This window comes from Microcaecilia unicolor, chromosome 2, assembly GCF_901765095.1.
Source record: "Microcaecilia unicolor chromosome 2, aMicUni1.1, whole genome shotgun sequence".
Classification (NCBI taxonomy): domain Eukaryota; kingdom Metazoa; phylum Chordata; class Amphibia; order Gymnophiona; family Siphonopidae; genus Microcaecilia; species Microcaecilia unicolor.
Window position 1 is genome coordinate 350,950,405 of NC_044032.1, and position 27,384 is coordinate 350,977,788.

The following is a 27,384-nucleotide window of genomic DNA, read 5'->3' on the forward strand; positions in this document are numbered from 1 at the left end:
GTTTGATGGCCAAGTAGCAATCATGAGCAATTAGCCAGCAAACTCCTTCCCCTATCATCAATTTACTAGGTTTATCCTGAGCAACGATGTCAGGACTAACAGCGACAGAAACAGCATGGATCAATCACCATGTCTGCTCTAGGAGCAATCTTCTAGCAAGTACCATACTCAGAGATCAACAATTTGTTGGGCTATTTTTGCAGTGATATCACTGTCACGTTGCTGCCAATGGATGGATAACAAAAAGGGACTCCACTTTTATCTCCATTTTGCAAACGTTTTGGGAGCAGTTTTGATTCAGGGTGAGAGTGGTATCTGTTAGCTTGAAATAAGACCTCTTGTGTTGGGTCTTTATTCATCTATAGTTCTATTTTGTTTCTTATGGGTGTTTATTTGTTGTTCCTTGCTGTTCTTAATTATGCTCAGCTAATGATTATGATGTAATGCTTTGTAGTTGATGTAATTGTTTGTTATATTTTGATACTGTAGGACATTTATTCTAATGATATATTATTTATAAACTACCTTCTTAGTTACATGGATTTATTCTTTATTTTATTCATTTGATTATTTAGATTTTGCTCAAGGTGAGTTACATACAGGTACATTGGGTATTTTCCCTGTCCCTGGAGGGCTCACAATCTAAGGGCCCTGTTTACTAAGGTGCGCTAGCGTTTTTAGTGCATGCACAAAATTAAAGTGCGCTGTGTAGGGGCATAGCTACGGGTGGGCCCAGGCCCACCCAATCTCGGCTCAGGCCCGCCCAGGCAGCCGGCAGTTCTCAGTCCTCTTCCTCCAACCCCTTTACATTATTATTTTTTTTTAGTGCGGGCCGGTTCCTGAAGCGGAAGTGTAGACCATCGCAGCGCTGCTTGCCGGTGCTCCTACTCCGGCACTTATTCCCCGTCCAGATTCTGCTCTGCTGCTATGTCTCGCCTGCTTCCCTTAGCTCCCCGCTCTTATATTTGTATCACGCAGTCCCCTCCCTAGTCGGTTAACAGACACTCTTGGTCAAATGAGCTCCAGCCCCCGATGGAACTGAAAGGGGTCCCAGCAGTCACACGCCATCCAGCTTCTCTCACTTTTTCTCGCCATCGAACAGCAGGAAAGACTCGAAGGCCGGCGGTGCGTTCATTTTCGCAACAAATTGGCCCCAGCACACAAAACGTCCGGGTCACGGTGCTGAAACGCTCCGCCGGACCGGAACAAGGAGGTTTAATAACTAGGAGTGGCAGTGAGCCTATATAGGCCACAAGGAAGCCAATAAGGTCTGTCTAAGTTTCTCCTTCCCAGCGCAGCCGTCATCCCCGTTCACTCAAAACCTAGCAAACCTATGAGCTGCTGCATCCAACATTGTCATCTAAAGCTGTTTCAGTTGGATAGGCAGTAACTTAAAAGGTGGAGGACAATTTTTTTTTTTTTTACTTATTGGACAGCTTTTTAATTTATTTCAAAGCTTCTGGGTTGTGCAGAGGGGCTCAGAATGGGATAAGGGGACTGGGTGGGGTGGGGCTCAGATGGGAGAAGGAGACTGGGTCTGGGGTCTGAGGAGGGCGAATGGGGCCATGTCTGGGGCAGGTGGGAGAATGGGTCTGGGGCTGAAAAGGGGGACCCTAATGCAAGGCATGTGGATGAAGAGAACTGGGGACTCAAAAGGATGGTAGGTGGGATAAGGGGGCTAGTCTGGAACTGGGGGCTGAAAAGGGGCAGGGGCTGAATGTGCGGACTGGGGGCTGAAAAGGGGACAGGGAGAAGTGGCTGGGGCTGAAGCTCGGGACTGGTGGGAGAAAAGTGCTGGGGTTGAAACTGGGGGCTGAAAAGGGGACAGGGAGAAGTGGCTGGGGGCTGAAGCTCTGGACTGGTGGGAGAAAAGGGCTGGGGTTGAAAAGGGGACAGGGAGAAGTGGCTGGGGGCTGAAGCTCCGGACTGGTGGGAGAAAAGGGCTGGAGCTGGAACTAGGGGCAGGTGGGATAATGGGGATGGAACTGGGGGCTGAAAAAAAGGGACAGCAAGAGGGAGGGCAGACCCTGGATGGATGGGAGAGGGAGGGCAAATGGTGGATTGAAGGGGCAGAGAGAAAGGGCAGACCCTGGATGGATGGGAGAGGGAGGGCAAATGGTGGATTGAAGGGGCAGAGAGAAAGGGCAGACAGTGGATGGAAGGAAGACGGTGAAAAGAAGATGAGGAAAGCAGAAACCAGAGACAACAAACTGTAAATAAAATATATATTTTTATTTTTTTGCTTTAGGATAAAGTAGTATTGTAGATGTGTTAATAAATGTTTATAAGTAGAACATGTAAATAAGGTAATCTTTTTATTGGACTAATTTTAATACATTTTGACTAACTTTCAGAGAACAAAACCCCCTTCCTCAGGTCAGGAAGGATAGGATACTGTAACAGCACTATACTGTATTGACCAGAGGACGGAGGTTTTGGCCTCTGAAAGCTAAATGTATTAGTCCAATAAAATGGTATTATTTTATTTTCTATATTTGTTTTATTTCTATTTGTTAATTTGTAAAGTGGTGATTGGTATTTGTAAGGTTTTTCTTTTCAAATTTACATCTCCTGTCTTTAGATTTTGCACAGTACTAGGGGACATTTTCTGTTTCTGTGGTGTTGCATTGTATGCAGAACCTGGCATCTTGGGGGTTCAGTTTAATTTTTGTCTAAATAGAAAGTTTATGATTACTTATTCTATAGTGGATTAGGGTGTACCTGTGTTTGTGAAAAAGACATGGCTTTCAGTTGGCATTGACTGTGCAGTATCGACGGTCTGTACTATTCTGTCTGGTTTCGTTTAAATCAGGACTGCACAAAATCTCAAGCCTGGAACTGGGTAATTTGCCATCGCTGTGATTTCTAATTTTTGGTGTTTTATTCTGCAATTTGTAAGGGGTGGTCTGTGTTCTTGGCATCTCTCCGATTTCTAATTTTTTGTCTTTTATTCTGCAGTTGGTAAGGGGTGGTCTGTTTTCTGCATGTGACTGATGTAAAAGATTCTGTGTGCATGTAGTTCGCGTGGGAATCTATATGAGTCTGACTTCTCTGGCTTTTTAAATGGGAATGTCAGTTTCAGAATTTACCTGTTTTATGAATACAGCTTAATAAGGCATTTGCATTTGTTACAAAGCAAAGTTTGAAGGATATGTGCCATTGACATGTTTGCCTTATAGCAGTCATATTTGGTCAAGTTTAAGATATGGGATAAAATCGCTATATTTAAATGGTGTTCCATGAACCAGGTATGTGGTTTGTGTTAATGCAGTAGAGCTGTTGCCCAGACTGTTTACTTAGAAATCCATCATCAAGTGCACTCTAAGGCATTACTAAGGAGTAACCCAAGAAACACTACTCACACCTAGTGCCCATCCATATTAGCTCTGAGCCCACCCAAAATGTCAGGTCTAGCTACGCCACTGGCGCTGTGTAGGCGCCCATAGGAATATTGTGGGCACCTACACAGCACGTGCTAAAAGTACTAACAAACCTCTAGTGCAGCTTAGTAAACGGGGCCCTAAGTTTGTACCTGATGCAATGGAGGGTTAAGTGACTTGCCCAAGATCACAAGAAGCAGCAGCAGGATTTGAACCGGCCACCTCTGGATGTCGAGACCTGTGCTCTAACCACTAGGCCATTCCTCCACTCCATATTTATACAGTGGGATGATGGGTTGCAAGAAAGTATCTTTTTGGCTGTTTAGTTACCTAATCAAATACAGCCTTTTCCCTAGTGAGCAGGAATGAGAGTAGAATTTCTATTTTAGGGATATTTATGTTTGTTAAATTTTCAGTAAACCAATTTGGGATAAAAAGAATCGTTGAAGTATAAATATGAAATGGAAAATAAGAAATTTGAAATATGGGGCTTATACAATAAGTTAGTGCCTAAAAGTTTAGTATCCAGGGAGAAGTAGAAGACAGGGAGACCTAACCTGCTCAAGGAAAGGAGCGCTAGTTTTAGCATGGCTGTGCAGCTTGCATCATGGCTGCTGATGTCATTATGAGGTGTTCCTCAAGCCAATAAAAACCCAGTCACTGGTGGCGCAAGGCTGCAGGTGCGCAAATGAAAAAGGCATGACTAAAAGGCATGTGTTGCCTCTTTAAAACTGGAGGAGCTATTATATTCTGTCCTTTTTGCTAGACTAGGAGGTAAATTGACTTTTCTTTAAAATTCTCTGTTAAAACACTGAGTAAAACAAGAGTTATAAATATTGGAGTTTCATATAAAAGTTTATTGTTAATAGTTATGCAACTGCACAGTAATTATACACGTACACATTATAAATATAGGAGAAGACAAGAAGGAAGGGATAGGGGAGAAAAGTTTGGAAAACATTGATGATGGACATTTCAGATTAAGTAATGTGTACTAGACTTCGCTGTTATACGATTTATATTGACTGAGATGGAATTGTATACCATGTGACCGCATCAATAAAAAATTGTTGAAATATAAAATTCTCTGTTAAATACAAGGATGGAAATGCGCAGGGTGAAACAAAGATTATAGCTCCATCTGGAGATGTAGTTGGTCCAACATACCTTGTGGGGCCACCTGCAAACGGTACCATCCCTTATCTTCTAGAGAGTATTAGGGGTACAGCTCTACCTGAACTAGGTGCTCTTTTGGTGTCTAGATGTTCTGCTCATTGGGAACAGTACCAAAGTGGTTATGCCCGAGGTGGTCATTAATCAGAACTAAGTTATTCTATCGGAGATTCAAAAGAAAGAAATTTGGTTTTGACTCTGCTATGGCTCTTGAGGTTAACACAGTTAATGACTTGGGAGGTGATAGACCAGTATTGAGTGTATTACCAAGACTTATCTACTGCAGAAGATTCACTGTTTTGCCAGCTAAAGCAGTTTTTTTTTTTTCCGGGGGAAGATGATGACTTGTACTGAGTCTTATTTGAATGCCTTGCACAACTGTTTTACTGGGAGGCAGCACATAAATTTGCCTCTCAGGAAAACCAAGTGTTACAAAAGAGACAAATTCAGAAGAAAAAAACTTGGTAAGATGGAAGAAGTGAATTTAGTATTAATGAATATTTCCTTGTCTATCAAATGTGAAAAATATTTTTTGATATAGGAGTTTGAGATTTTTGAATTTCCCAATGAATCATTTAATTTCAGCTGAGAAAATGCTTAAATCATATTTTTAATAACTACTGAGTTGTCAACATTGTATTGTGTGCCTGCCTACTTAAAAAAAAATCTGGCTTATTTGGTAGGACTGCCAAGGGAATAATGAATAATTGATGAAGTTCTGAAAGGGAAGGAGGGGTTCCTCCAACCTTATTATCATGGTATTGATCAGGGAGGCTATAAAAACACAAGCCCTCTCCGACATTTGGTAGAACTAATCACAACATGGAAGGTTGGGGATGGGAAAGGGAGGGTAGAAGGAATTCAGGGGAAGGAGGGCTCTTTTCTGGGAAGGGTGGCTGGGGGAGGGAGAGGGAATTAGGGCTAGGCTAGGGAACGGAATATGGAAAAATCTGAATCACTCACAGACTTGTTGGTTTTACTCTAACTGTGTTGTTCAATAAAAACGGTTAAACATTAAAAAATTGACTTGTGAGGAGGAAGGGACTGAAGTATTATCCTCAACAGATAAAATTGAATGTTACAGTATTGTTAGGAACCAATCAAGTGACTTTCATAGCCACTTTTATAAGAGCTAGTGATAGGGATAAGGTTTTCAAGAAAAACAACTTGAGAGAGTCGACTGGATCTTTAGATGACGGAGGAATAAAAGGGGCATTCAGGGATGACAAAACTATGTGGTAGGAAACTAACTGAATTATTTTCTTTGGGCTTCACTAAAGAGGATGTTGAGGAGACACCCATGCTGGAATTACTTTGTTGGTGATAACTGACAGGTACTAAATAGCACTTAGACCTGGAAGGTACAAGAGAACAAACTGACAAAAGTAAAATATCACCATGATCAGGGAACATACAACCCCAGAGTTCTGAAAACACTCAAAAATTAAATGGCAAACCTATTATTAGTAATTTATAAACTACCATTAATATCAGCTACCCACCCAGGCCCACCCGTGGCTATGCCCCTGCATCAGACTCTGTTCCTGGGCCAAAACGAGGAGAACAAGAAAATTCCTGTCACCTCGTCGCGGACAAAAAAAGAACTGAAGGGACACGCTCACGCGATGGGAGGGAAGTCGTCCGCGCATGCGCACCAAAAGACTCTGGCAAAACGTTTTACATATACATATTTTTTTCTTAAAAAATTGCAGTTTTGCTGGGCTGACGCAGACGTCGACCCACATGTAACAACAAGCAGCCTGCTTGTCCTTGGAGAATGTAAGTAGTATACTATGCCATACTTTGTATTATTTGAATATTTTTACTGCTGTAATTGTCAATTGCTTATGTTTGATTTATTCTTACTGTACAGCGCCTTGAGTGAATTCTTTCGAAAAGGCAGTAAATAAATCTTAATAAATAAAACATCCGTCGCGGCACCGACATCGAAAATCGCTCCACAGGCAGACTCTGGGCTTCAGGAAGGAGCTCAGGCTGAAGTGCAGCTGGTGCAAGCACCTTTGATAGAAAAGAAAAAAGGGGTGAGCGGAGTGCAGCTGGAACATCTGCACCAACTCCCCCCTGAGCATGGCCTGGTACTGTTTATTGTGGACAGGCATCGGCAAAGGCTAGGGAGCAAGTTCAAAGGCAGCCTAGAAAAGTGTCAGTGTTGAGCCGGGAAGTGGGAACCTGGCTGCCCAAAGGCTGGCATGCCAGTATTTCCACTAAAGAGGGGGAGCGATCCTTTTCGTGCCAGCACTTTTCTGGTATCAGTGACTCCGATGCCCCGGCACTCCAAGCACATGGCTTTAAAGAGGACAATGCCAATGCTTCTTAGGCTTCCCTTGATGCTCGGCATTGCGGTCCCTCGGTACCGACAAAAGCACAGAAAGCATACGTGTTCTCAGTGTCAGGTCTGATGTTGACCGGTCTGGGGGCCTGCTATCAGCGCCTGATGTCAAGGGAGGTGGAGACCTCCTCAATGCCAGTGCACTCCTAGCGGTTGATGCATTCATTATAGTAATCACCCAATTACATCGAGCACATCTATTGAAGACACAGAGAAACGAAATGCGGCCAAGTTAAACTCCTCAATCTTGAAAATAAAAAGGGACAAAACAAACTGAGGTTGGTGGCTCAAGCCTAAGCAGGCCTAAAAAGCTGCGAAAAAAGAAAGAAAACTTTAAAGGGACAAAAATAGCTAAGATTTAAAAGGGAAAGGAATAAAGGACATAAAACCCACACAGGAAGGAACTTGAAAAGTTGAAGAAAATCACGCTGGGGGGATCTCGCAGACACGGAAAAGAAGAGACTGATGGACCCTTGCTCATGCATGTGCATTGAGATGCTGCTAGAACTTTCTTTAGCTAATACATGCTAGGCAGTGCCTGCACCGGGCTCCGCCGGATGATGTCACCCACGTGTGAGAATACAATTGGCCTGTTTGTCCTCAGAGAATATTCTTAACTGACACTACCTATAAGACCAAAAAGTGCATATTATGTTGCAAAAGCGTATGCAAATAAAAAAAAAGTCTCCAATTGTTTCCTGAACTGTGATAACACTGAAATGGTCTGTAAATTAATGTGTCACATGAGTGGGCTCCTTCAACATATAATATTGCAAGACGATGAATGTCCAACCTAATGTGTTTAAAAGATAGTATGTCAAGTAACAATTTAAGAACATAAGAGTAGCCATACTGGGTCAGACCAATGGTCCATCTAGCCCAATATCCTGTTTTCCAAAAAGTAGCCAAGGCAGGTCACAAGTACCTGGCAGAAACCCAATTAGCAGCAACATTTCATGCTATCAATCCCGGGGCAAGCAGTTGCTTCCCCATATCTGTCTCAATAACCAGGGCTTTTTTTGAGGGGGTACTGCTAAAATTGACCTGTGGTCCCTAAGTTTTAATGAAAGCGCTCAGGCTCTACATTCCAATTCTGCCTTGCCATAGATTCTGTGACTGATTGCAGGGGGGCTGGCTATTGTGGAGTAGGTCCTTCAGTGATCACCCCACCCCTGAAGGGAGGCCTGACACTTGAGTACTGGCACCTTTTTTGCTAGCAAAAATACACTGTCAATAGCAGACTATGAACATTTCCACATCCTCCAGCAAAGAGTTCCATAGCTTAACTATTCGTTGAGTGAAAAAATATTTCCTATTTGTTTTTAAAGTATTTCCATTTAATTTCCTCAAATGTCCCCTTGTCTTTGTACTTTTGGAACTAGTAAAAAATTGATTTACTTCTACTCATTCTACACCACTCAGGAGGAGCTGCGAGGAGGCCTGCAGAAATGAAGAGAAGTTGCTAAGGTTAATGGCGCATCATAATGCAAGCATAGGATCTTAAACTTTATCCGTCACTCAACTGGCAACCAATGGAGGTTCCTCAACACCAGTGTAATATGATCACATCTAGACACACCAGAAACCAAACAGGCAGCAATGTTCTGAGCAATCTGCATTGCATGTGTTAGATAATTAGGAAGACCTAAATAAAAAGAATTGCAGTAGTCCAATATGGGTGATGACACTGTGAAAAGTGGCAGCAGATACAAGGTCTTTTAATCTCCTAAGTAATTAGAAGACAGAAAAGGGTCTTTTTGATTACTCACTTTACATGAGCTTTTAAAGTTAAAGATGAGTCAATAACACCTATGTATTTACATTTTGTAAGAATAGGGATAACACTACCAGATAATTATTGGACAAAGGTGCTTGGAAGTAACAAGATTATTTATTTATTTGTAACATTTGTATCTACATTTTCCCACCCATTAGCAGGCTCAATGTGGCTTACATAATACCGTCAAGGCGATCGCCAAGTCCAGTAGATATTAAACAAATATAGTTTAAAGTAAGGGTCAGGTAAGGTTAGCGTATACAAGTACAACAAGGATCAAGGAACTAAGGAATATACAATGTCCATTACGATGTGAGGTTTTGATGCAAAAAAAAAAAAAAAAAAAAGATTACAGAAAAAGAGCTCAATTAACTATAGAGTGAAACCCCTTTTACACTAAGGGTCCATGAATATTATACCTCCCCCCCCAATCTGGGATGCTAAAGATGGGGACATGAGGACATCTCCCCTAAGGAAATCCAACATAAAGCATACTTCCTACAAGGAAGGAAATATAGCCCCTTCACTATGGCCACAATAGGACTACTCCCAGGCCACCCAGTACAAGAAGGTTCAATTCCCAGTTAAGAACTATAACAAGAGATGCTATTACCACCTGAGATTAGGCATTTCCTAAGACCTAACAAGCCACACAGAACTCCTGGATACGCCCCGAGACAAGGCTTACTTTCTCCAAGAAACCCCCCCACCCTCCCTAGCCATTAGACTCAACCAAGGAGTCCTTCTTCCAACTTCCACATCAAATGGCAATCCCAACTGATCTGCTGCCCAGTAAGTTCATGGGGAATGGAACTTATAGTCTCCCATTCCAATAGCAGAGCCATCCATCACTGAATTGCAGTGCTGTGACCAGATCTGAGGGTGACGGCAGGAAACTCAACTCCCAGTCCAGGCCTCCTGCAACACCTAGTGAAACAACTGTCACTGGGTCCTATCTTTTAAACCTATAGCTCAGGCCCCTAGGCACAAATGACACACTCAGGAAGACCAGGAGATAAATGAACGGTGATCAGGAACCCCCCCCCCTCCCCCCCGGTTCTCAACTCACAGGCTTAACCATGAGCCAGATGCCAGTTCAAAAGGTGGAGTGGGGAATGTTTTGATATTAATATAAACTGTCCCCCTCATTTTTCTATTTTAAACATGGGAAAGAGCCTTAACAGGGCTCCTTGGCAACCACCTCTATTTCTATGATGGTATCTCAATGAGCCAGGAGAGCCCTACTGCTTGAGAAAATGTGCTGCCCGAGAAAATGGCTGCCATGTCCACTACTGCAGAAACTACACAAAATGGGAACCACTGGCACAGGCCTTTGACTATCACTGAGCTCCATGTAACTGGCAGTGCAGGTAGGCATAAGCCACCGGCACAGCCTGTCTGGGAGAGAGCTGAGAAAACAGTTAGCTCATGCCTTCTGCCCTGAGAAAACCTCAAAGAGTGTGGCTGTGTGACACACTTTATCCACCCCCTCCTGGCATCTTTTTGTCACGATTGTGACTGTATTCCATGGCTACACTCACCTTGCCTCTGGGTGACCAGGCCTATGGCTGCTGTGGACTGTCTTCTTCCTGTTTCCCAGACATGCTCCAGAGTTCATTCCAGTCCTGATGTTCCAGCGCTCCAGAGTTCATTCCAGTCCTGATGTTCCAGCACTCCAGACTTATCCTGGTGCTTCTGTGCCAAGCCTCACCTGTGACCTCATCTGTAATTGCCTTTATTAAGCACCTGGGAACTTTCAGCCTTGCCTTTGCAACAGAGGTCTTCAGATGAGTTTTCATCTGAGTGCTAGTTGCAGTTCCAGCCCTGCTAGTTCTTGTCTTATTTTCAGTTTCAGTTTCCTTCCTACTTGGGTCTGCCCTGTTTGTCTTTAGCTTCTGTTCTCTTCCTGCTTGTGTCTGCCCTGGTTGTCTTTATTTTCAGTTCCCCTCCTACTTGTGGCTGCCCTGTTTGCTTTCAGCTTTCATTCCCGCCTAGCCTGTTCCAGTATCTTGAATCCTGTTCCAGCCAAGTCAAGCCAAGTCCGTTCCAGCATCCGGTTCCAGCCAAGCCCAGCCAAGTCCGTTCCAGCATCTGGTTCCAGCCGAGCCAAGCCAAGTCCGTTCCTGCATCTGCTTCCAGCCGAGCCAAGTCCGTTCCAGCATCTGCTTCCAGCCAAGCAAAGTCCGTTCCAGTATGTGGTTCCAGCCAAGTCTGTTCCTGCATCCAGGTCCAGCCAAGTCCATTCCAGAGTTCTGTCCAGCCAAGCCTGTTTGAGAATCCTGAATCTTGTACCAGCCTGTGTTTAGTCTCGCTTCCTGTTGGGTGGTTCACCTGCTGCTGCTGGTCCCCGGCAGCGGTTCAAGGGTTCACTACTCCGGATCATTCCTCACAGTTGTGACACTACTTGTGCCTGAAGAGTAACTAATGACAGCAACAGCTCCCATAGGGGCCAATGACAGAGTTTCTTAGGCACTCTGGGAAAGTTCTGCTTCCCAGTTCCCAGGCTTCACCCTACCCCCCCCCCCCCGTACTCCCCTTGAAGGAGAAGCTGAGCTCGAAAAATGTCTAATCCTGTCTTAGCCTGCATCAAGTCAAACCTTCTGGCAATGAAGACTATTTTGTTTTGTTTTAAATCTGTTGTAGAGACTGCCAGTGAGGCGGCAGCGGTGGTGTGCAGGTAGGCATAGGAGGGGAAATTGGACCCAGGATCGCTGAAATCATCCCCAAGCTGTAACCCTTAAGCAGGAGTTATAAGGGACCAGTCCACCACCAGGGATGGGAACAAACGACAACAAACCAGGGGGGGGAACACATAGCTAGCAAACCTCTGACTCATCAGCCATGGTAAGAATTCCAATGTGGCCCCCTACCACCTCTGAATGTGTTCCCCTCAGAACTGATATCCTCGGGTCTAAGTCCTGGCATCAGGTAGCCTACCAGCATTAGACAACTTAGCTGCAGCAAACAAAGGCCCATAGGATAAGGTTCAGGGCATTCGAGGGACCAAGCCACTCATGCTCAACCTGGGGAAAGGATAGTTGACTGATCTCTAGGAGCTGACAGAGGCCACAGGATGATCATCACTAGGACAGGCCTGTCTCAAAGAATCCTGCTGCACCAGTCTAAACTGTACCACATGCTGGAGGCAGGGAAACACTGGCAAGTTCCAGGGATGCACCATTCCTCATACTGGTGATGACATTACTGAATGGTCAATGTTCTCTGTCTTCATTTGCTGGTAGGGGAATATAAATTGTTCACCTAGATTGGTCTAGTAGAATACAGAAATAAATTTATCATACTTGGATATTTATATTATTCATTTAATATAGACTCTGCGGCAACAAAAACTAAAACTGAACTTCATCAAATACCTTCAAATGCTGGCTTCCGAGGTTTAGATGTGGTCACATCGGTAGTATTAGGAGAAGCTGCCCAGGATTCCCATCCACTCAAAAGATCTGGTTGACTTGCAGAGGAAACAATTTTAGGTGACTCAGTTGTTAGATAGCCTGTGAAAAATGTGCAAAAAAAGGTTTTTACAAATTTTACCATTCTTTTTTTTAGTCCTTGATTATTTATATTTATATATTATACAGAATGTGAGAATTCATGAGGTACAAACAAAGCCAGAAAAGAAGCAAGACACAAGACACCTAATTCTCTCTGTCTATATATACACACACACACATATATATATATATATATATATATATATATATATACACACATACATACATACACACACACCACAGGATATACGCACATACACATACTCACAGGATGAGGCAAAATAAAAGTAAATCTATAGCGTTTTTTCCCATTTTTTCAGCAACCACTCAGATGACTAAGTATGTAAAATTTCTCACTGAATTTCATACACTATTAAACAATATTTAGGGCTTCTTATCAAGCCGCGCTAGTGGATCCCAGTGCGGTAATGCTGACAAAGCCCATTCACTTTGAATGGGCTCTGTCAGCATTGCTGCGCGGCTTGACAGAAGAGAACATTAATTATCTTAAGTTATGTTGATGTTACTACCATTTTACTGTTACTACCTAGTAATTATTGCGTATTAAAAATGTTCGAGCTAAAACACAGAAAAATGATGTCATTTAAACAAAACAATTGATGTGTCAGAATTTCACAGACACTGAATGCTCAAACTGTCCACTTCCAGCTTTAACACAAGTCTTCAGTCGCTCTGGGAAGTTCTTAATGGCCGTGTCGATCAGTCTCTGTGACAGGCTGTCCCAGATCATCTGCAGCACTTCTTCTTTTTTTTTTTAATAAATACTAAGCTTTATTGGAGTAGACATGCAAATACAACCAATAATGCAAAAGAGAGCTAATACAATACACCTCTACCATGAACAGCAGAGCCCCCAGTAATCTCCCGACCCCTCCCAACCCACATCCCGCCTGGTGCAACGTGGAAAAAGAAAAATCCCCCCCAACCCCACAAACTGAGCTTCTTGATAGACTAGGTGAGATTGGCATTTCAGGGACAATTATGAAATGGTTTATATCTTTTCTTACCGAACGGTCATTTAAAGTAGTTCAGCAGCAATCGTCCTCTACAGAATACAACTTACCATGTGGGGTTCCACAGGGATCGGTCCTGTCCCCATTACTGTTTAATCTATATGTCAGTCCCTTGGCACTTCTCATTCAAACAATGGGTATTAGTTTTTATTCTTATGCAGATGATTTCCTTCTTATACATTATGTTAAACCATCTAATATGGATCTTACACCACTACAAATTTGTCTGGATAAAGTGGCAGACTGGCTCACAACATATCAATTAGTATTAAATCCAGATAAGACTATAACATCTTGGATAGTAGGACAGGGCACATGTCCAGCAGTGGTACCTATGCTATTTGGCAAGAATATCCCTACAGTTAAATCTTTTAGATACCTTGGGGTTATAATTGATTCTGCTCTGACTTTCGAGGAACAAATATCTGATGTAGTGAAAAAATCTTTTTTCCATCTTAGGAGACTTCGGTCAGTTAGGAATTCAATTAGTAAGGATTCCCTTAAAACGTTGACATCTGCTTATATTACCTCACGCTTAGACTACTGTAATATCATATATTCAGGGATCACCCAAGCTAGCTTGAAGCGATTACAAAGAATACAGAATACTGCAGCACGTATGATTTGTAGGGCCCGGAGGGATGACAGAGTAACACCTTTGCTACATCAACTGCATTGGCTTCCAGTTGAAGCAAGAGTTAAGTTTAAAGCCTTAGTCTTGACCCATAAGGCCTTTTATACACTAAATCCTGACTATCTGTCAAATCTAACTATTCCTTACACTGCCACACGAACCCTTAGATCCCTGACAGATAACAGGTTAGTGATTCCTCCTCTTGCTAGGGCTAGATGGGAATCTACACGGAATTCGGCTTTTTTCTATCTGTCTCCCTCTCTTTGGAATGGCCTTCCAAAAGAGATCAGACTTGAGAAATCTTACTTTCATTTTCGGAAACTTTTGAAAACCTTCTACTTTATCGAGTATGTAGATCAGAATTTAGAATAATGGAAGAAAGGTTATAAATGGGCATCTGTAATATATACTAAGTCAAAACTGTATTATCTGTCTGTGTAGATTATATTATGTATTTAATTTTGTATCTGCAGTGTTCTCCTGTGTATTAATCATGAGTTATATTGTTTTCATCTTATGTAGCTAGTTTGTTGGGTTTGCTGTGCTTTCCTGTAATGATTGGAGTTCTAATGTTTGTCCAATTTGTACTTATTGTACTGCTTTTTTTTTTATAAATTGTAAACCGTTCTGTCTTGCAGTAGCAATAAGATACGGTATATAAATTGATGTAAATAAAATAAAAAAATAAATGAGGACTTAAGTCTTCTCCACTCCTGATAAGAGTGCCACACTAGAACAAAAGCACCCACAAAGTCATTCTTCAGGGCTGTGAGCTTTGATATAAGCTATATATGCTCTATAAACTGGACAAGTCGCTTTCAAGGAAGGGAGGTCCACACGTTTCCAGGCAGACGCTGAAGTCGAGCAACCGTTACAATCAAGGCCACTAATTGTTGCACACTGTCCTCAAGCCCTGGAGGCTGTCCATTAAGCAAGAAGATCCCCAAGTCCAAAGGTACGGTAACTTGAAGTATCTCTCGCAATATCACCATACCCCAACAGCGTTGTGCCTTAGGGCAATCCCACAAAATATATGCAAAGGTACCTCGTTGCCAACACTCCCTCCAGCACAACCCTGTTCCAGTTCCATACATTCTTTGCAGACAATCAGGGGCATAGTACCTCGCTTTCTATTTCCTTGCACTTCACTTTGGAACTCATTGCCCCCCTACATTCGATCAGAGTTCTCTTTTACTAAATTCAAGATTTTGTTAAAAACTTATTTTTTGATAGAGCTTTCAATCCATACCCCCTTGATATTTTTTGGGCTTCATGGAGATCTGCCTGTTCAACAGCTCAGAACGTGCTCCTAGACCTCTTTGATCTATTTATAGTTTGCAAATGTTTACGACGCTTGTTGAATGGTCTTTTGCTACTCTATTTTACTTTAGTGTTCTTTTCCAATATTTTTATAAATTTGTATTTGTTTTAATTGTTAGCTGCCATGACCTGCACTCAGAAATGGAGGGATATCAAGCTTTTTAATAAACATCATTAAATAATATCTTATATCCATGTTCAATTAAATTTGAGGCAACCAAAACTTTAAGCAAATTAACATAAATTAGAGCCCACTGCCCCTGAGTGTAGGGAGTATGTAACAACATCTCCCACTTAGCTTCATGACTCATTGGACAAGGGGATGAGAGCAACAAGGCCTTATAAATGTGGGAAATAAGCCCCAGACCACAGCCCAATTGGAAAGTGAAGGAGAGTGAAGTTCTCCCTTACCCAGTGAGGCAAAACCTTTCGGACCATGAAGTCACGAAGCTGCAGATAGTTAAAAATTAAAAAACTAACAAAAAACAGAATCTTCCGGACCATCTCCATCATGAAAAGGACCAAAGGACAAAAGAGATCCCCCAACTCTAACTTAACCAAAACCCTGTTCCCCTTCCCTCCCAGCGACAAAAGACCACTTTTGAATCCTGTGGTGCAAACCCAGGGGCATATTGGATGGAAGAATGGAAGAAATGGGAAAATTAGGTTCTTACCTTGATAATTTTCTTTCCTTTAGTCACAGCAGATGAATCCATTAACTGATGGGTTGTATTTGCCTACCAGCAGGTGGAGATAGAGAACACTGAAAGCACATGGCGTTCTCTTCTCCCCAGCCCCCTCTGCCTTCAGTATATGAAATTTCCAAAGCAGAGTGAATAAGAAAGGCAAAATAACATAAACTTGCCTCACAGAGAACAAACGCCCCTGAACTGGAGCAATAACCAAACAAAGGAGGGATGTTATCAACCTCCTGCAATAAAAACAGAATGTAGTAACTCTGATAGCTTGTCTTCAAGTATCCCTATGAGGCACAATGCCTGTATGCAACATCTGTACAAAAACTAAAGTCAGACAGGGAGGGATCATGGATTCATCTGCTGTGACTAAAGGAAAGAAAATTATCAAGGTAAGAACCTAATTTTCCCTTTCTTGTCATCAACAGCAGATGAATCCATTAACTGATGGGATGTACCAAAGCACTCCCTAAGTAGAGTGAGAACAGGCAACTCCGCGAGCAAGCACTTGTGCTCCAAAATGCGCATCCTGCCGCGCTGCCACATCCAGCCTGTAATGCCACACAAACGAGAGCTGAGAAGCCCAGGTAGCCGCACGACAGATCTCTTGAAGAGAAAAGACACCCGTTTCAGCCCACGAAGAGGACATTGCCCTCCTAGAGTGCGCTTTAAACGCTTCAGGCAGCGACCGCTCTGAAAGCAGACAAGCAGAAAAAATGAGTTTCTTAAGCCAGCGGGCTATAGTGACCTTCGACGCCGGAAACCCCTGTCGGGGACCTGCCAACAGAACAAATAAATGATCAGAATTCCTAAACTCATTTGACATCTGCAGATACTGCCACAGAGCCCTGCGGACATTCAAAAGGTGCAAATTGCCCAAAGGAGTCTGGAAACTCCTCCTTACAAAAGGAAGGGTGGAGGAGTGGCCTAGTGGTTAGGTTGGTTGACTCTGGTCCTGGGGAATTGGGGAACTGAGTTCGATTCCCACTTCAGGCACAGGCAGCTCCTTGTGATTCTGGGCAAGTCACTTAACCCTCCATTGCCCCAGGTACAAATAAGTACCTGTATATGTAAGCCGCATTGAGCCTGCCATGAGCGGGAAAGTGCGGGGTACAAATGTAACAAAAAAAAAAAAAAGGAAGAAAAGTGGGCTGGTTCAGGTGAAAAGCTGAAACCACCTTAGGCAGAAAGGAAGGCACCATACGAACAGTTATCCTGGATTCCAAGAACTGTAGAAAAGGATCCCAATAGGAAAGAGCCTGAAGCTCAGACACTCTTCTTGCCGACGTCATTGCCACTAAAAAAAACTGTCTTGAGAGTCACATCCTTCTCAGAAGCCCGTTTAAGAGGCTCAAACGGAGATCGCTGGAGTGCCTTCAACACGAGCCCCAGGTTCCAAGCCGGACAGGGCGACCGCAAAGGAGAACGGAGACGAAGCGCTCCTTTGAGAAATCGGACAACATCCGGATGCACAGCAAGGGACAAGCCGGAGACTTTCCCCCGGAAGCAGGCCAACGCTACCACTTGAACTCGAAGGGAATTGTAGGCCAGGCCCTTTTGTAGCCCGTCCTGCAAAAAGTCCAGCAAAAGCGAGACTGTTTTGGAGTACACCACGAAAAGTGCGCCAGATCCAAGCACAAGTTGCAGAGGTAGACCGCGTGCAAGCTTGCAAGAGCGTGGCGATAACCTTATTAGAATACCCCTTGTCCCTCAATTGCGTCCTCTCAAGAGCCAGGCCGTAAGACCAAAGCGGTAAGGACCTTCTATAGTCACCGGACCCTGAACTAACAAGTTCGGAACCGAGGCAAATGAAGAGGCGCATCCACCAGCATCCGCCGGAGATCTGCGTACCACGGACGCCTTGGCTAATCCGGGGTGATGAGAATCACCAATCCTCGGTGCAGGCGAATCTGAAGTAGTACTCATCCTATCAAGGGCCAAGGAGTGAACACAAACAGGAGGCCCGAGGGCCAAGGTTGAGCCAGGGCATCCAACCCCGCTGAGCGAGGATCTCTCCTTCTGCTGAAAAAGCGAGGGACTTTGGCATTTACGCTTGACGCCATGAGGTCTAAGCCTGGAGTCCCCCATTTGGCACAAATCTGAAGAAAAACTTCTGCCAGTTCCCATTCTGCCGGGTCGATTTGATGTCTGCTGAGGAAATCGGCTTGTATGTTGCTCTGACCGGCTATGTGGGCCACGGACAGCAGCTCTAGGTGGCGCTTGGCCCAGTCGTAGACCTGAGATGCCTCCGCAGCCAGGGCCCTGCACTGAGTGCTGCCCTGACGATTGATATAGGCCACTGCTGTCGTGTTGTCTGACAGAACTCGGACAGGAAGACCCTTCAGTGTCCTGAGGAAGGCCAGAAGAGCCTGCAATATCGCTCTCAGTTCCAAGTGATGGATGGATCATCCCGCTTCCGCGGTGGACCACAGACCCTGAGCATAGCGTCCCTGGCAATGAGCTCCCCAGCCCGAAAGGCTGGCATCCATTATCACCAGACACCAAAAAGGAAGAGCCAGTGGCATCCCCTGCCGCAGCAAGCTGTCGGAAAGCCACCAATCCATACTATGCTGGGCCGCCGGAAGCCATCATAGTCTACGTTGGTATTCCTGGAAAATCAGAGACTATGGATGAAGCAGAGCAAGCTGCAGCAGCCTCATGTGAGTTCTTGCCCAGGGAACCACCTCTATGGTGGCTGTCATCAATCCCAGGAGCTGAACAAAGTCCCAAGCTCGAGGGCGAGGCATCCGCAGGAGCAGGCGGACCTGATTCTGAAGCTTGAGACGCCTGTTGTCGGGAGGAAAAACGAACCCCGAAGCCGTGTCGAACCGGACCCCCAAATACTTGAGAGACTGAGAGGAGGCCAGGTGACTTTTGGGCATATTGACTACCCAGCCCAGAGTCAAAAGAACTGTAACAACTCTGGCTGTGGCAAATTGGCTTTCGTCTGCCGAATCCACTCTGATGAGCCAGTCGTCGAGAGAAGGGTGAACTCTGATACCCTCTCGCCTGAGAAAGGGAGTCACCACTACCATCACCTTGGAAAAAATCTGAGGGCCAGTTGCCAGGCCGAAAGGCAAGGCACAAAACTGGAAATGTTGGCTCAATACCGCAAACCGGAGAAATCGCTGATGCGGAGGCCAGATGGGAATATGCAAATACGCTTCCTTGAGGTCCAGAGACGTGAGAAACTCTCCTGGCTGTACCACTGCAATGATGGAGTGCAGGGTTTCCATGTGGAAGTGTCGCACTCCTAAGGCCTCGTTGACTCTGCGTAAGTTGAGGATAGGTCTGAACGACCCGACCCGCCTTTTCGAGGCACCACAAAATAGATGGAGTAGCGACCGCAGCCGCGTTTGGCGGGAGGAACCGGAACCACCGCTCTGAGCTTCAGCAACACCTGCAAGGTCTCGTTTACCGCTGCCCGCTTGATGGCAGTGCCGCATCAGGACTCCAAAAATGCGTCTCCCACCGGGGCAGCGAATTCTAGTCGGTAACCTTCTCTGATCAGGTCCAGGACCCATTGATCCGAAGTAATCTTGGTCCACTCCTCGAGAAAGAGGGAGAGATGACCCCCTACTGCGGGAACCGACGAGTGGACCGGCGCCCCATCATTGTGGAGGACACCCCTGAACTCCTGGACGTTGCCCAGATGCCGCAGCGCGTTTGTCCGAACGAAAGGAGTTCCTCTGCTGGAAACGGGTACGTTGACCAAACCCCGCAGAGCGCCCCGGACGACACCAGCGAACTTTGTGAAAACGTGGCCTGGAAGAGGCGGGAAAAGAAGGACTTTTGGAAGAAGGCCTCGGCCTATCCTCAGGCAACCGTTGGGACTTAGAGCCCCCTAGGTCCTTAACAATCTTATCCAAATCCTCCCCAAATAAAAGAAGGCCCCGAAAGGGTAACCTCACCAGCCTTTGCTTAGAGACCCAATGCTGGAGCCAAAGAAGATGGTGGGCAGCAACCATCACCGACATCTGCTTAGCCGAAGCTCTGACCAGATCATAAAGGGCATCAGCCAAAAAAGACAGGGCAGACTCCATACGCGGGCCGACCTCAGCAAGGGAACCCACTCCATTGGCGGGCTGCTCAACTGCCTGCTGCAACCAGGAAAGGCAGGCCCGGGCTGCATAGGAACTGCAAATAGCTGCCCGTAAGGAAAGGCCCGAGATTTCAAAGGACCGCTTCAGCGCTGATTCCAGCCGCCGGTCCTGCATATCTTTCAAAGTGACCCCTCCCTTCACCGGGAGAGTAGTCTTTTTAGTCACAGACGTGACTAACGCATCCAATTTAATCATCCCAAAGAGGGCCAACTGACTTTCCGTCAAAGGGTAAAGGTGACACATAGCCCTGGCCACCTTTAAGGGACCATCAGGGTATGACCATTGAGCTGAAATAAGCTCTTGGATGGAAGCATACACAGGAAAAGCCTGAGAAGGCTTCTTAATACTAGCCATCCTAGGATTAATAGAAGCAGCAGCGCCCTCGTCAGGCTCTTCAATACAAAGGGCCTGTAAGGCATCAGAAATGAGAGCTGGCAGCTTGTTGCGGTGGAAAATTCAAACCGTTTTAGGGTCACCCAACAACTGTGGCAAGCAGCCACCCTCGTCTGGATCATCAGTCCGACTCCCCGAAACTAGACCACGGGGGAGAACAGAGTGAAGAGTCCCCCTCAGACGGGGTATTTACTCGTCTACGCTTAGCGTCAGCCAAAAGCTTGGGGGAAGAAAAAAAAAGTCTCCAGCATACGCTGGGCTATCAAGAACTGGAGACAACCCAGTACGAAAGGAATTGTCAGGAGCCTTAGGCAGTGCTCTTCTCTACTATAATAAAAGGCACCTTCAATGTTCTGAAACTGACTCCGTGGCTTCAAGTGAAGGGTTCGTAAGGATCGTTAGGTTCGTCGCTCTGTAACCATCTCTCTCGGCCCCGCCCTCGCACCTCTTATAGGTCCGCCGCCCTCGACGTCATCACGTTTTGATGTCCTCGACGTTATCATTTTTCGACGTCGAGGGCGGCAGACCTATCAGAGGCGCGAGGGCGGGGCCGATAGAGATGGTTACAGAGCGACGAACCTGACGAAAATTACGAACCCTTCACTTCAATGAAGCCACGAAGTCAGCTTCACAACGTTGCAGGTGGGTGGCTGGAGGGGAGGGAAAGAGAGGGGGCAACTACCCTGGAACTGGGAGGGAGGGAGAGAGGGGGGGCAACGATCCTGGAACTGGGTGGGAGGGTGGGCGGCCAGACCCTGGAACTTGGAGGGGGGCCAGGCGCAACCAGAAACATGGATGGAGGGAGGGGGAGAGACCCTGGAACTGGGAGGGAGGGGGAGGGGGGGAAGACCCTGGAACTGGGTGGGTGGGAGGGAGAGCGGACCCTGAAACTGGGAGGGAGGGAGGGGGCGGGGGCCGGACCCTGAAACTGGAAGGGAGGGGGCCCTGGCACACACTCTCATTCTCACACACACACACACACTTGCACACAGTCTCACTCTCTCTGTCACACACACTCACACATTCACTCTTTCTGTATCACACACTCACTCACTCTCACACACTCTGTAAAACACACACACTCCGAGGAAAACTTTGCTAGCGCCCATTTCATTTGTGTCAGAAACGGGCCTTTTTTCCTAGTTTTAACATAAAAGCCTTATGCATCAGCAGCACAAATTCAGGGGAGAAAAACTCACCCTGTTCATCCGCCCCCACATTGGGGGAAGCGGAGGCAATAGCTCCTCTAGAAACCTTGAAACGAGGCGTCCCCCTGCACTCAGACCCCTCCGCAACCGTGAGGGTCGAGTCACGCGGCGCCTCCAAGATGGCGCCCGCTGCCAACTCTGTCGGGCGGGAAGAATCTCCGCCCACCATGCTCGTGCCAGCATTAGCATCTAGGCAGCATGTGCTGCAAAGTCCCGCTGCTGATCTGATTTCCCCTCGTGGGAGCAGCGCTTAACCCCTTCAGCAGCCATCAAATACAGAAAACAAAATGGCGCCTTCGCACCAAAACTTACCCCACACATAGCGCTGTCAGCGGGAACCTCCCCGGAGGAGCTGGGCACCACTCTCACCTCAGGAGACCGAGTCAAATGAGCTTTGGTCAACCTGCACCGAACCAGGATCTCTGGAGAAAGCCTCAGATTTTTTTTTTTTACTGTTAGGAAAGTTAGAGGCAGGCAGCCACAGAGAAACTCCGGGAGACGGGGGAATGGGATAAGGCAGGGACAAGGAAAACCAAGTATGCCTTTAAAGTGGGCATCACCAGTCACAACACCCCCCACTCTACTGGCAAAGCACAAGAGCCACCCCAGGCAGAAATCCAGGAGCTGAGAAAGCGACGTCCACACCTGCTGGGAGATAGAGATATACTGAAGGCAGAGGGGGCTGGGCGTCCAGGAACACCATGTACTTTCAGTGTTCTCTATCTTCACCTGCTGGTAGGCGGATACAACCCATCAGTTAATGGATTCATCTGCTGTTGATGACAAGGAAATTGCTGATGGGGAAAAACTCTCTGTCTGATAGCTTGCTAAATCCCGAGAGTGCATACCACAGGACTTGAAATGGTTGTACGTTTTCCAGATTACCCTTGTTCTTGCGTGTCAAGGATGAAAAAACACTGAACAAAATGTTGCAGGCATACCAGTGGCAGGGGAAAAGGGCCCGCCTACCCATTTCAACTTTGCAAAAACCCAAATCACATGGGGGATTAGGTCTGTTAAATTTAAGACACCTAACGGTAGCTTGTACAATGAGACATATCAATGACTGGTTCAGGAATGTAAATGATTTCTCTGTCTGGACTGGAACCTAACTTCAGCTGGCAGATACACACTATACCGAAGGACTCCCCACCACGGAGCTTAGACGAGATTGGGTGGCAAAGCCGAAGGCGGGAGACGGAGATGGTGCTGGGCAGACTTATACGGTCTGTGCCAGAGCCGATGGTGGGAGGCGGGACTGGTGGATTGGAGGCGGGGATAGTGCTGGGCAGACTTATACGGTCTGTGCCAGAACCGGTGGTGGGAGGTGGGGCTGGTGGTTGGGAGGTGGGGATAGTGCTGGGCAGACTTATACAGTCTGTGCCCGGAAAAGGACAGGTACAAATCAAGGTAAGGTATACATAAAAAGTAGCACATGTGAGTTTATCTTGTTGGGCAGACTGGATGAACCGCGCAGGTCTTTTTCTGCCGTCATCTACTATGTTACATCTTAACCTGTTTATTCCTGCAGCCAGAGCAGTTTGGAGATGGCTGTGCAGACGGCAGTGGTGACTCCCTTTTTGGAAATCCGATACAGCCCAGACTTTCCTGTAGGTACTGACTCATCGGTGTTTACTCGTTGGGAAACCCTTGGGATTCATTATCTTTCCCAGCTGCTTGCGGACGATGGCAAACTGCAATCTTTTGAGGTGCTTTGCACTCGTTATCAGCTGCCCTCCATAGACTTTTTTGCACATTTTCAACTACAGCATTATGTTAACAGCTTGCCCTGGGAAGATTTGTGTGAGGATGTTCAGGAGACATTGAGTGAGGCATTCACATTGAATTCTCAGAATCTGGTGCCTTTAGCCTTTCACCACAAGTACCTACAGGATTCTCCACCAGAGTTGGATTATACACGGCTGGCTAGAAATTGGAATTTGGATTTGTTAATACATTTGTCCGGCCAGCACATCCAAACCTGCTTGCGGCAGATATATTGAACTACTTGCAATGCTCAATTGTGGGAATTACAGTACAAGTTTCTTTGAGACTTTACATCTCGCCGTGCAGGGCTCAAAAGGCAAGATTTGCGAGTTCAGAGGACTGACCGAGGTGCCTTGGTACCCCTGCTACGTTGGGCCATATGTTCTGGCTGTGTCCTAGGATACAAGGCTTTTGGGCAAAAGTGTTACAAGAGACTGAGATACAATGGGGCTGTGCCCTCCACAAGGGCCCACAGATTATGTTTGAAGACTATCAATTACCTACATCTGCACCTTCGGGCCTCCTAGATTTCTTTGGGAGATTGGTGTTGATGGCAAAAAAGACTATTTTACAACAATGGAGGGAGCCCTCGACCCCTACCTTTTCGTCTTGGAGGATCCAAATGACTTCTTTGCTGGCTGTGGAGGCTCGGATTTTTTCGGAGGCCTCCTCTCCCTCAGGCAAAAGATTTTGCCACTGTTGGGAGCGCTTCGGTTCTACTTTGCAGCCCACTGTTAGAAATCGGCTATTCCACTGACGGACAAGTTTAGTCTTCCATGCAGCATATGGGTGGGTTAAAGGGATAAAATACTTGTAGTCACTTCTGGACTCTCTCTATATGGACAGCTGGGGTCAGAATCTGAGATGTAACTATGTGAATTTTTGCTGTCATGCTTCAATAAAAATTATTTCAAATAAAATATAACTGCCGCTTATGAGGTGAATTGAGCCGCTTCACATTGTAGGACGTAAATACCAAACCCATCATGGACACTAGGTGACAAGGAGCACCAGGGGAAGGAAGAATCTCGGGTCCCTGTAATCAGTTGAGGTAAGCGCTCATATTAACATGGAAAGCCCCAGAACAGTCATCCCAGCTGTTACAGACTGGGTGAAACTGAGGTTAGCAGTGGATATTGGGAAGGAGGAGGAGGATGTTGTTGGCATAAGATAGTAGCAGTTCTCCTGCCCCAAGTGGATAGAGCCCAAAGAGGACATGGAGAGGTTAAACAGGATCAGGTAGAGTGGGATCCTTGAGGGACTCTACATTTCGGAGTCCAGTCTCAGGAGATAGGATGAAGCTGGTTAACTGAGTAACTTCTAGTTGAGAGGAATTTATTGAACTATTTAAGAACAGGGCCTGAGATGTCTATGTGTTCCAGTCATTCAACCAGTAACGCATGATTGACAGCATCAAATGCCACTGATCATTTGACTGCCCTTGCAGAGATGATGTTTGACGTTAAGTGGTCAGCGTAAGCAGCAAGGTTTCTGTGCTGTGGGAAGGTCTGAAGCCGAACTGTGAATCATCCACTAAAGAAAATCTGTCTAAATATAAAGACATTTGCTTGCTAATGGAAGTTTCCAAAATCTTTGTGAAGAGTGGTATGCTGGCTACTGGTCAGTAGTTTGTGGGCAACGTGGTGTCTAGGCCCGTGCACTTCATAGGTGTTAGAACTATTTTACCCATATCCATGTGGATGGAGCATGTTCAGTTAGGTAGTCAGCCAATGGGCTACTTCTTGTGGGATTGACTGGAAGAAGGATGTGGGGCAGTTGCAATTTGGAACATTACTGCAGGAGCAATTTTACTTCGTCCTGACCCAGTTATTGGAAGGAGGCCCAATTATGGTATGCCCTGGAGACCCGAGTGATGCAGGTGGGGGTGTTTGGGTTTATGAACGGGTTTGTTGTGGGTTCCATGGATGAGGTACATTTGGAGATTTCAGACCGAATTTGGGTGATCTTGTTGGTGAAGTAGTCTGTTAAATCTTGGGCCAAAGGTGAATCTTGACGTGGATAGCCGTTAGGTGAGGTGACTAAGGTGAACAGCTTTTTATTGTCTGGTGAATCCTGGCCTATTAGGTTAATATAATAGGATCATTTTGCTTTTGCTATTTTAGATTTGTAGTGGCGGAAGGCAGTTATCCAGGTGTTTTGTTGGTTAGGGAGTTGCTTACTCTGATCCTTTTGAAAGTGATAGGAGCAATTTTATCGAGAGCTAGGTTAATCTTGGTGTCCCAGAAAGATTTACATGAATTTTGGGATGGGATCTTAGAAGTCATCAAGTTCTTCAGCTCAGACCAGAAACTGGTTTCATTAGTTTTCCCTCTAGTAGATATAAGTTTGGAGGGTTTGTGTCACTTTGAGCCTGTTATCCATGGGAAAAGGTGGGATACAAATGTGATAAATAAATAAATAAATAAGTAAACACTACACTCAGGGGTCGGATGAGCCCGAAAAACCCCAACATAAAACAGAGTAAATGGGTGTAATTTTCACCCAACAGCTGACAAGAAATCCACGGTAGGAAAAGGGATACCTGAACTGGAGCACCAACATACCACCCGAAGAGTCAAACAAGCAAAAGCGACCAGTCAGAACAGCTGGCAAGAAAATCAACGGCAGGATCCAAGGGAGTTCCAAACCGCAGATCAAATTCATCAACTGACGAGGCAGACAACGAAAGTGGCCCAACACAGCCCAACCAAAAGGTAACCACACAGCCACACATCGCCTAAACCCAAGCAGACAAGATATCAAATAGTAATACACAAAGAAAAGCCAAGTCATTCACTAACCTCATGCACATACACAAATATACCTGAAAAAAAAAAAAATAATAATTAAAAAAAACCCCCAAGCATAAGCAAATCTGACTGGAGACAAACAAACATCTCTAGGCATCTCACCAACAGACCCAGGAAACGCACCTCCCCTCCCGAACCCGGAACCACACTGCACTAACGGGCTGTCTACAGTCAAAAGAACATTCAACAATAACAAATTTAAACCATCAAATTGTAGAGGATGTACCCCATCAAGCCTAGGATCAAGACCACACCGCACTGACGGGCTGTCTACAATCAACAGACCATCCAACAACAATACGTTCCACCATTGGATTGTAGATGAAATACCCCACCAAGCCAGGGATCAAGACCACACTGACTGACAAGTCCACAAGCACAACAGTCAAACACAACCCCACGGTATTAACCAAAGACTAAGCCTGAAATAACACACAAGACCAGAACACCAGACCCCACACTAAAGAACAAAAGCCTTATCACGCATCCAGCATTCAGAACACGGTCTTATTAGCAGCCCACAGCGAAAAGAAACCAAAATGAATACCTTAAAACTACTCTTAATAATCTACTCCTTAACACTGATCCACATAACACTAACCACTCCTCTTGCAGAAAGTAACATTATACCCATACTATATAATCATAAAAGAGTGATCAGATATACCACACCTCATCAAACTGACAACAACTTAAACAAAGGAAGAACACCAACATGCAGACAAACACTACAGTATGCAAAAAAGGGTCCAAACAAACTCAACAAAGAAACGACAACTTATGGAAGTCCACACAACACCAAACGCAGAAGAACCATTCCAAACAATCCAAGTGGGCTACATCAATGCCAGATCCGCAGTAAACAAAACAGAAATACTAATAGACTGGATCACGGCAGAAGACCTTGACTTACTTTTCATCAATGAAACCTGGATCCACGACCAAAAGGACCCCATAATCCTAGACCTGTGCCCTCCAGGACACAAAATCACACAGTGGACCAGAAAGGAAAAGAGAGGCGGAAGCATAGTGCTTATCTATCGATCCTACTATACCCGCATACCACCAAAACCACTGCCGAGTCCATGACACCTCAACTTGAAATTGCCTCAATCAGAATACACAACAAAACCCTACGTGATCATTTGAATTGTGTCTTTTTTTTGTTTGTTTTTGTTACATTTGTACCCTGCGCTTTCTCACTCATAGCAGGTTCAATGCGGCTTAC

The 27,384-nt window shown here is 45.4% G+C and overlaps 1 protein-coding gene across 1 annotated transcript in view; it reads right to left on the minus strand.

Annotated features, from left to right (window-relative positions):
• Positions 1-27,384, minus strand: part of GAK (cyclin G associated kinase) — a 398,389-nt gene that overhangs the window by 48,281 nt on the left and 322,724 nt on the right. Inside the window, exon 23 of the mRNA XM_030194468.1 lies at positions 12,055-12,192. Within this exon, the coding sequence (XP_030050328.1) occupies positions 12,055-12,192 (138 nt within the window). The remainder of the gene's footprint in view (positions 1-12,054; positions 12,193-27,384) is intronic.